At 44.2% G+C, this 10,293-nt stretch overlaps 1 protein-coding gene across 1 annotated transcript; it reads left to right on the top strand.

Annotated features, from left to right (window-relative positions):
* Window positions 1-430: 430 nt before the first annotated feature.
* LOC124686118 (signal peptide peptidase 2-like) lies at window positions 431-5,011 on the top strand. Its single transcript, XM_047220117.1, has 11 exons — window positions 431-561; window positions 689-804; window positions 946-1,097; window positions 1,182-1,267; window positions 1,980-2,107; window positions 2,252-2,302; window positions 3,095-3,181; window positions 3,281-3,350; window positions 3,872-4,008; window positions 4,122-4,199; window positions 4,683-5,011. The coding sequence occupies exons 1-11, from the start codon at window positions 522-524 to the stop codon at window positions 4,770-4,772; spliced, it is 1,035 nt and encodes a 344-aa protein (XP_047076073.1). The 5' UTR covers window positions 431-521; the 3' UTR covers window positions 4,773-5,011.
* The last annotated feature ends 5,282 nt before the right edge of the window (window positions 5,012-10,293 follow it).

Below are 10,293 nucleotides of genomic sequence, written 5' to 3'. Positions count from 1 at the left end.
ATCGTCGGTGCCTAGAACGGACGGTCAGGATTTCGGCATCCGAATCCGTCTCGAGCCTGGGGAACCGCTGCTACTAGTACTGATCTCCCCTCACCGAAATCCTCCTCACGCGCGGGTCACGCCTGAGCCCTGAAGCAACCGGATCGCCCCGCCTCGCCGTCCGCCGCCGGATCCACCTCCAGCCGCCGCTTCCGCCGGAAACCCTCCGGTGCCCTCTTGTTTCTTTTTCCGTGATCTGATGAGATTGTTCTGTTGCCAATACTCGTGAAACCCTGTTTCCGTTGTTTCGTCGGCTCACAGGGGAAGCATAGTGGCGTAGGCTTAATAAGCGATTTAGCGCCGCAATTCTAGCTAGCCGCTTCATGCTAGAACGGTGGAATTTTGGTCCTGAATCGTGTGATTTACCATACTTTTATTCGAGCAGGAGCACATCACTCTGAACTCTGAAGCACCGGGGCTGCTTCAGTAACTGAAGGGAGGACAAAAACCGTCCACCTGATTTGCCTGATCCTGCCGTGACGATGAAAACACACGAGCGTGCTGCTAGCCTGGCCCTTGCTGGTACGTTCCTTGAAAAATTCAGCTTTCGGCTGTACTTCTCGTGGCCTCTTCATTTTCCTTGACATACAACCTGCAGGTTTATACATTTTCTGAATTATAGTCCTACGGTTTCGTATGACATGTGCAGGTCTGAGCCTGGCGCCGCTCGTGATCAACGTGAACCCGAACCTGAATGTGGTACTGACGGCATGCCTCACCGTCTACGTGGGTTGCTACCGTTCCGTCAAGGCGACTCCACCATCTGTGAGCAATGTTTCTCTCCTTCATCTTTCAGCATGTTATAACACATATCCTCTGATTGGTTACTGCTGAAATAGGTTGATGCAGAATTACTACTGTGTATGGGTCTGGTCAACTTAAACTTATTCATATCTTCTTATGCAGGAGACGATGTCGAAAGAGCACGCGATGCGATTCCCTCTGGTGGGGAGCGCGATGCTTCTCTCGCTGTTCCTGATGTTCAAGTTCCTCTCCAAGGACTTGGTCAACACTGTCCTCACCGCCTACTTTTTCGTTCTCGGCATTGCCGCCCTCTGGTAATTTCCAAATGCTCTTTCAATAGTGTGTTTTTCCACATATATACATACTTACAACTGTTCCCTGCTTTCTGAATTATGCAGTGCCACGCTGCTTCCTTCCGTCGAACGGTTTCTTCCTGTAGGGTGGAATGATAACGTCATCGTGTGGCGTGCTCCATACTTCCACTGTATGATCCCCCACCTTCATTTTGATGGGTGCTCGCTTTGCTGTACATTCTGTAGCTCATGTCATATTAGTACAGCTAAATTTCTATTACCAATGTACTGCTTTGAGGCACTATTTTGCCGCACCTCTAGTATTTCTCAACCTGACATACTTTGGAATACCATTATGCCAACCAAAAGTATGTATGCTGACCTAATTGAACATCCTACCTACTACCTCTGTCCGGAACGGAGGTAATAGTGAACAGTTAAGAGCATATATGCATTCTAGACCAATCCATTTAAGAGGAGAACTGGGAAACTGTCTCTAATGTGTCCTGGCAACATGATATTGCTGAGTTGCCCCATACAAGTTGATAAATTTTAGACAAATAAATAAATAAATCTGAGATTGAAGTTATATATAGAGTATTCAGCTGTGTATAAACAATTAACTGGCATGTAAACATACATTTCGTTGACAATGTTTCATTTGATATGGAGTCTCATTTTTCTGGTTGTACTGGGTGTCTGGATACATATTGCAAGATTTGCAATGCTTTTGCTGCTTGTGATGTAATAATATGACCCTTTTCTTTGAGTTCCATATTAACTTCCGTCTTGCCTTATTGACAAGACAATGATTTCGCCTTCTTGGCCATATTATAATTTATCATGCTCTTACCTAAGATTGAGACTTGTTTCTGGTTTAACCTTATTAATTTCACATTTCAGCACTCTCAGTGGAGTTCACCAAGTCTCAAGTTGTTGCTTCAATCCCAGGATTTTTCTTTTGTACATGGTATGCCATGAAGAAGCATTGGCTAGCAAACAATGTTTTGGGAATTGCTTTCTGCATTCAGGTTTGTCCTTACTGCTACTTTGAGTTTAAGGTTAATATGCATTGCTAGAATAGTTATTGGCTGAAAGATTTCATAAAATATATCATCTCTTTCCTTTTTTTACTTTATCAACAAAACCTTAATACTTTAGTTTTAATCTTGCAGGGAATTGAGATGCTATCACTAGGATCATTCACAACCGGTGGTATTCTCTTGGTATGTGTTCACTCAAAGCTCATAGCGAACTAACTTATCTTGTACGCCTTCCATTATTTCAGCCACCGACTTGTCTTTCTCTTGCTCAGCTCTGTGCTATATTAGTACTCTGTGGAGCATGACATTTACCTACCATAAATACAATTTGAAGAATATAGCATGACATGTAGGCACCTTAAATACAAATTAAGTCTCTGATATCCTATAAATTTTGCGTACCTTTCTTCTTGATATGAAAAGAGCAGTCTGCAAAATTTGTAGGAAGCCTTAATGATATGTTGTGCTTACTAACCGTGTTAATGACCTGCAGTTTGCATCTCTAGGTTATCATGTTGTTGCGTCCCTCTTCTCTTAATACAAATATTAATTTCCAAGCAGCTCACTAAATGCATTGCAGATAATGTTTTTTGTCCTTGTTTTCGTAATTTGTTTATAATGTCGAATCGATTTTCAATCATGGATTACTTTTACTTTGATGGTATCCTGTTGGCAATTTAATATTCATGATTACCTTTTCCAGTATTTGATGTAGTGGACCCATCCTCCAGCAAGGAGTTTTAAACTGTGATCCTACTATCTCGTGATTTGAATAATATGAAAAGTTCAACTTGTTTACTATGTTACTTATTCTAAAGCTATCGAAATTCTTGCTTGTGTCTGGCTCATAAAAATGCTAGTCTAGTCATGCCATCAGTTTCTGTTACTGCAGTTCCACATACTGTTACTGAACCTTTGTTGAGTATTTCTTATATTGTCGTGTGAATGGTTGCTCAACTCCTTCTGGAATTTCAGGCTGGACTTTTTCTGTATGACATCTTCTGGGTGTTCTTCACTCCAGTTATGGTCACTGTTGCTAAATCATTTGATGCTCCGATAAAGGTTAGTGTTTTGTCTGACTGGATTTTTGCCCTCGACATTTTCTTCCATTTCATTGCAAATAATTTAATTTATTCACCTGTTTTTCTCTTCTTTGTGCAGCTTCTGTTTCCCACTGCGGATGCTGCACGCCCTTTCTCCATGCTTGGCCTTGGTGATATCGTGATACCTGGTTAGTGATAAGCATGCTATATTTGCAGTGATACTTGATTCCCTTTTCCGATTTCTTGTTTAATAGTACTGGCAGCTAGATTATGAGTGAAAGCTCTGCTCTCACTAATGATCTATTGCAATGTCATAACAACTGGATTGCTGTTGATATAAGGTGTTTTAGCTGAGGAAAGAAACTCGTCTCAGCGCTTGATGTCGCAGATTTGTCTAAATTTGGATCTATCTAAACAATATTTAGTGTTTGCATACATCCAAATTTAGATAAATCTGTGACATCTTTTTCGGGGCAGAGGGAGTAGTCAGATATCATTTACTTAACACATAATATTATTAGAGTTGGATAGGAGATTCTATAGTTTTCACGAAAATAGAAAAGAAACAGTTACCTATTCAGACTTGGTGGTAGAAAATCAACAATTAGTTCTGTATCATTCAATATTGAAAAAAATTTCTAAAGATCACATGTTTCCATAGGCATGTAACCTAACACATAATAACGTGTAGTTTTAATTCCGACTCCAGGTATTTTTGTTGCACTTGCTCTGCGTTTTGATGTCTCGAGGGGGATCAAGAACCGTTACTTCAACAGTGCATTTCTGGGATACGCTGCGGGTATAACAGCAACAATAGTTGTGATGAACTGGTTTCAAGCTGCGCAGGTTAGTCCTGTTCCTAGTATCTCTTTTCATCCATTGCTGCTCTTGACCCATGTCGATCTCTGAAAAAAGATATTAACACCTTTTATCTCCATCTTTTCTTTTTTGATACGCAGCCTGCTCTGTTATACATCGTTCCTGGTGTGACTGGTTTCGTCGCTGTTCACTCCATGTGGAATGGAGAAGTGAAGCCGGTAAGCTTCCTACCTTGTTCTTTACTTTGAACTTGAGGGTATTTTAAGTAGTGGTATTTTATTTGTAAAAGTTTTGACATTGTTGCTCTTAAAAGTCTAACAAACCAAAATATTTCCACATGGCTGGCAAGAAAGGCATCGTCTGACACAAATATTAGTTCCCGATAGAAAAGCTGCAGTTTGATATTCCCATATTCTGAAGTTAAGTAGTCCTGTAATGAGAGAAATTAGTTGACTAGCTGGAGCCTCCTTCGATGTTGCCTCAAGTAAAAATGTCTACTTCTGCATAACTGTATGTCTCCAACTCTCTAGTTGAAGCTCCGTGGCTTCTGGTAAAGAATACTCATGCATGTTGCAAAACTAATGCCAATTAGTTGTTTGCTCCTTTGCTGTGATTATCTGTGGTGCTACGTCCCTATTGTTTTTTTTCCTTTGTAGTCAAAACGCAAGATTTCGTTGTTTCTGACTATTTTGCGTTTCCAGCTGCTGGAATTCGTCGAGAAACAAGCTGAAGAGGAGGGAGCCGGCGAGGGAGAAGATAAAGACCCCAAGCAGAGCAAAAAGGTGGACTAGTGTTGGATAAGTTCTTTCTAATTAGCTAGGAGAATCAGGAATTTAAATGGGCCGGATGATCTCAACAACCGAGAAGTTGACTCATATGCAAAAAAAAAAACCTCCTTTTTTATTCGAAAAATCATTACTATTTATTCCTTTGAGTGGTAGTAGAACTGTAGAAGAGGGAACATATGCCGTGAAATGGACTTGGAACAGAATGCAGTTCATTGAGATTTGACTTCACCTGCCGCTGGCCAATCACCACCGACTTTTTCATTATGGTGGCAGTAAGGACAGGGTACTGTCCGAATTATATATATTCCCTATATCAGTATATAACATATTAAATTTACATATGTATTTTGGTTGGTTCATCATCATTGTTAAGGGGCTATACCAGAAAGAATATTTGCAATTTTGTCTCAACGGCAGATTCGGCAGGGAAAACATTATATGTTGTGTTGTCAAAAGAAGGTGCAGAGGAACGAATCCGGTTCGTGACTGACTGCCAAAGTCACGGCCGTTTCTGCCTTTTGCGCAGACACGAGGTTCTGCATTGCAAAAGCGTCTCTTGTATGTGTGGGTTTCTTCTCCTGCATGCGCTTCTTTGCTTGCTATAGACAACATGGAAACGGTGTCCATCCATCACGTACACTCAATTCCATTTTGTCTCAGCATCGTGGTGTCGTTTTCACATACTGCAACACTTTGATCATCAATTTCCATGAAATTTTAAATGACAGATTCTGCAACATCATATTTTTTGAACCCTGGTATACATAGTACATCTCGATTGGACAAGTTGGTTATGTTTGGGTATTTGGTGTGAGATGACAAGCTAGTTGGGGTTGATCGATCTAATGTTCCTGGAATCGAACAGGCCATTACTTTCCTCGATTCTTTCTTGCTGATGCGTGGAGCATCAGACATTCGAGTTGTTTGGTGCAACGCACGATCGGACACATCACTCTATATTCTTTTCTTTTACCTCGTCTGAATAGGCGGCCCTAAAGCCAGTTGATGCATGATGCAAACTGTTCGTGCATGTTTATATGTATGCATTTACACACTAAATCTTTAGTGTAAAGCCAGAGAATTTTCTCCTCAAGTCGCGCAGGATCCCCGATCTTCTTAATTAGGAGAAGACAACAAAAGTAGGAATTTAGATGGGCAGAATTATTGGTCTCGAGTGAAGAGAGGAAGAATTGTGCAAGGCACAAATATATTTATGTATTGGGGTGAGCTTATATACACAGATACATGAGCGGGAGGGGAACACCGACCCAATATTCTAACCCTAGTATACGATTACCGGAGAATTTTAGGGGGACTAGAGAAGGAAGGTTAGGTAGGATAGCACGATAATTACATGCGCTTACATGGAGAACCGATACATCGATTCACATAATAGAATATTTTCTTTGTTCCACGAACCAAACACGACAATATTGTTGATTATTCATTCTTGGTGATGTGCGGAACATTAGAAATTTTTGATTGAGTTGAATTGTGCAATGACCTTGATTCACATGATAGGTTTTCTTTTGTTTCGAAAGGTTAAGCTCTATTTGATCTAGTGACATGAGTAGAGGCATGGAAAAACCGGGAGTTTATCCTAGGAAGCTTGCCAAGGGCCATGGAGGCCTGTAGGATCTCGTTTCTTGTCGGGGGGGAGGGCTCCATTTTTTGTTGATTTCCTCAGTCTGTTTAGGGCTTGTGTCCCACTCATGAAGAAGTGGCGGTGGCGACTCCCTGGAGATGAAGATGGTAAAGTCATCGGAGGGTATGTGGAGGTTTGTCTCTTGCGGATATCGTTGGATTTGGTATGTGTTCCTTCTGATCTCAGCATCTCTTTATTGGTGATGGTTGCTGCTCTCGTGTGTTGGTTCTTTGGGGCTTCCATCTGGTCTCAGCATGACAACTTCCATCTGTCCATTACAACAAGCTTTGCCCGGCTCCAATGAGAGAGGGGCGAGGACGGTGGCACACCTTCACGGCATTCGAGTACTTGTAGTAGTGGCTAGATGGTCCAAAGACCTTTTTGTAATTTGTATTAATTTTAGGTTTTCTTATACTATTGCTGAGGATTATGAATAGATCGGCAGACCTTGCGCAAAAAATATAACCAATTTCATTGCCATGATGACTTAAGCACAAATTTCGCACTCTATTGTTGTTCGCATAGTAGTCCACCATCTCACCCTGAAGGAGATTGAACGTTATAGTTTGTGGCAAAGATGGCAATTCAAAATGTTTTGTAAATGATTAATATTTACATATTTGATTGTTGCATGAATCTGAATTTGCTTAGGTAAACACGAGCAAAGATTGCATTGGTAATAATCCGGCAAAAGGAAGATTATTCAGAGCAGGCTCAATGGACAATGGGGATGGTCCTGTCCTTAGAGACAAAGAAGGACATAAGCTTTTTGTGTCCTATGCTTACATTTTTTCAAAACATTTCCAATTGTTTAGTAGGACGTCCCTTTTAAAAGAGCAGCATCCAAATCTAGTGTTGAACAAAGTAGGCGTAACGAAGATATTTTGATCCTGCTATTGTAAAAAAATGTGAGGAGTTCTCAACTACGAGGAATTTTTGAATTAGATTGGGCTACTTTGAAATCACATGGTGTTTTTCGCAGCAGTCCAAAAATAAAAAGGAAACACGAGCAATGATTGTAGAACCCAAATCAGGCCCTAGTCGGCCTTTGGCTTTGAGCCAGGCAGTTGGAGATTCATAGAAAGCATGCATTCTGCCATTGTGTGTGATCATTATAATTTACTATATTTGCATACGATATTTGTATGTGCCATTGTTGAACGTTCTGGGTATATCAAGTTACATGTTAATATTATTCTTTGAAGTCCTGTCGTGCCCTAAAAATGCACCGTCTCCTGCAAATTAATTATCTGGGAAATATGTATGTCCACTTGGATCATTATCAAGGGAAAGAGAGCAGAAAGAATATTTACTTTTGTCTCAGTGTTAATATTCGGCTGAGAAAACATTATGTGTTGTGTTGTCAAAAGAAGGTGCAGAGAAGCGAATCCGGTTCGTGGCTGACTCCCAAAGTCACGGCCGTTTCTGCGTTTGTCGCAGACAAGAGGTTCTGCAGTGCAAAAGGATCTCTCCGCCATCTCTTGTGTTTTTCTTCTCCTGCACTTCTCTATCATGGACAATCAATTCTTTTTTTTTCAGAACCATGGTCCACGCGTTTCTTCTCCTGCACTTCTCTTTTGGTATATGTGACACTTTGATCCCCAATTTCCATCAAACACATTGTTATAAAGGCTAAATGTTCATAATGAAAAATATGTTTACGATATATTTTATGTATAACTAGTGGACTAACCCAGCCTAGTAGCTCTGGGATGTCACTATCCCTCGAACCTCAGATCGGAGGAAGTTGGTTCACTATGGGAACCCGCCGAGGGGCCGACGGCCGGCGGCCGTCGGCATAGCCTGCCTCGCCGTCGGCCCACGCCTGTGCCGACGGCCACCGTCGGCACCTTGCCGTCGGCACAAGGTGGCCTCGGCACAGCCTGCCTCGCCGTCGGCACACGTCTGGCCGTCGCGCACGGAGGTAGCCCGACGGTGGGACGTTGCCGTCGGCACAGTTGCCGTCGGCCCCTTCGTCGTGGGCCCCACGACGCCCAAACGGCCGTTAGCCCAGCCCATCTTCTGTGCCGACGGCCAGGCCGTCGGCCCAGTCTCGTCGCTCAGACAACCAGAGCATGCCACGCGTCCCCCGTTCAGCTTCTGTGCCGACGGCCAAGCCGTCGGCCCAGCCTCGTCGCTCAGACAACCAGAGCCTGCCACGCGTCCCCCGTTCAGCTTCTGTGCCGACGGCCAAGCCGTCGGCCCAGCCTCGTCAGCCCCAGCCGCGTCGCAGCAGCGCCGCCCAGCTGCTGGCCGCCTACCAGACCATACCATTTGGCTTTCCGCTCCATTTTCCAGCACGCACAACAAAAATAGCAGTAATATACATTGAAATGCATCACAAATATTGCACAGCACATAATCATCATCGTCATCATATCAAACGTAGCAACAACATCATCGTGATACAAATATGTGGCATGTAGCACACACGATCATCATACATCGTCAACACATGGCACACATGATCGACACACACCCGCTAGACACCTAGCTAAGGGGGAACTAAGATCAGGGGGTCCAACCAAGTTCCTGACTTGTAAATTCAGGCGTCCGGCCTTTGTCAAGGTAGACCGAAGTAGAACCATGGCCTGAACCATCGCCAGCAGGAGAAAAAGCTGAAGCACCGGGAGAATGGCGGCCGGGGTGCATCGGTGTGCCCTCGCGCGACGAACCAGGAGAGGGTCGGTTCCGCGAACTTCTCGTGCCCTACATGTTTGACAAGAGTTAGCATCTTAGACATGCGAAAGGAAAGCGGTGAAAGCAGCTTAGACAATGGTTAGGCACAGGACTTACCGGAGTCCGTGCGTAGTATGTGGCCGCGAAAGCTTCCTCGATGGGCACACTGGAGTCGGCCCCGGCCTAGCTGGCTCCTCGGCCGGAAGTGCGATCCTCTCTCCAGTCAAGAAGAACGTCCTGACCGCCTGCAAGATAGTTTAGATGTCAAGCGCCGCAGATATAAAAAAAGGGGAGGTGGGACTTGTCATGTCTTCGAACCATAAAAGATTGGAACTTACACGACTCGTCGCCTCCTGGTACTCTTCCCAAGCCGCTCTCTTGAGGTCCCACTCGCTACAACCGTCAAATACTTCTCATAAGCGGCCGCGTAGGCGGCCTCAAAGTGAGCCTACAATTTCCAAGAAAAGGAGTCATGTCAATTTAGCCATTCAGGGATGAATGTTGGAAAGAAGATGGAAATGAGAAAACTTACATCCGTACGACGGTGTCGAGGAGGCGCGACCGGTGGGTCGCCGGTGGTGAGGGTAGACCTGATCTGCGTGAGGGTCCTCTCGCGGCTTGATCACCCCACTAAGAAGCTTCGTGCGGCCATGCTCCGCGCCGCTCCCCGCCACCATAATCGCCGTCAAGTCGGTCTCCTGCTCAATAGGATCATCCACCTCCGGATGAAGACCCTTGAACACCGAGCAGTACTTGTCCAACTCCTCTTCGGCAAAGCCGAAGTACTCGGGCAGCGAGGGCTGAGGCTGGCTCGAGATCGGGCTGCTTCGGCTTCATCTTCTGCCACCCTCCCACCTCGGTGAGAGGCTCCCCGAGTTCCGCCTCCTGCACAGCAAGAGAAATGTTATGTGTATCAAGTAGTAATATGAGGGGAAATAAATGCAAGTTGTTCCATGTATATATGTACCTTGTGCTTCCTGTAGCGCTCAGTGCTGCGGCTTCCCGCACTGTGTGTTCCTCCGGTGCCCCGGTTTGCCTTGTTGCGCGCGCTCTTGGCGTTGAAGTCGGCGTCTTCGCCAACCCACCTCGCTACCAAGGCCTCAAATGCGTCTTCCTTATTCTCGCACCATAGGGGCATAACCTCGAAAACCAAAACTCATTTGAAGAACACATAATGCAATCCCAACTATGCAGCAACAT

This window comes from Lolium rigidum, chromosome 2 (genome assembly GCF_022539505.1).
Source record: "Lolium rigidum isolate FL_2022 chromosome 2, APGP_CSIRO_Lrig_0.1, whole genome shotgun sequence".
Lineage (NCBI taxonomy): Eukaryota > Viridiplantae > Streptophyta > Magnoliopsida > Poales > Poaceae > Lolium > Lolium rigidum.
Note: the sequence above shows the minus strand (reverse complement) of the source record. Positions and strands in the feature narration are given on the sequence as shown.

What these genes read in the sequence shown, in the direction of transcription:
- LOC124686118 (XM_047220117.1), top strand. Translation starts at nt 522, where the DNA reads ATGAAAACACACGAGCGTGCTGCTAGCCTGGCCCTTGCTG. An exon ending in TCAAGGCGACTCCACCATCT is followed by an intron (nt 805 to 945) that starts GTGAGCAATGTT and finishes CTTCTTATGCAG; the next exon opens with GAGACGATGTCGAAAGAGCA. An exon ending in GGAATGGAGAAGTGAAGCCG is followed by an intron (nt 4,200 to 4,682) that starts GTAAGCTTCCTA and finishes TTGCGTTTCCAG; the next exon opens with CTGCTGGAATTCGTCGAGAA.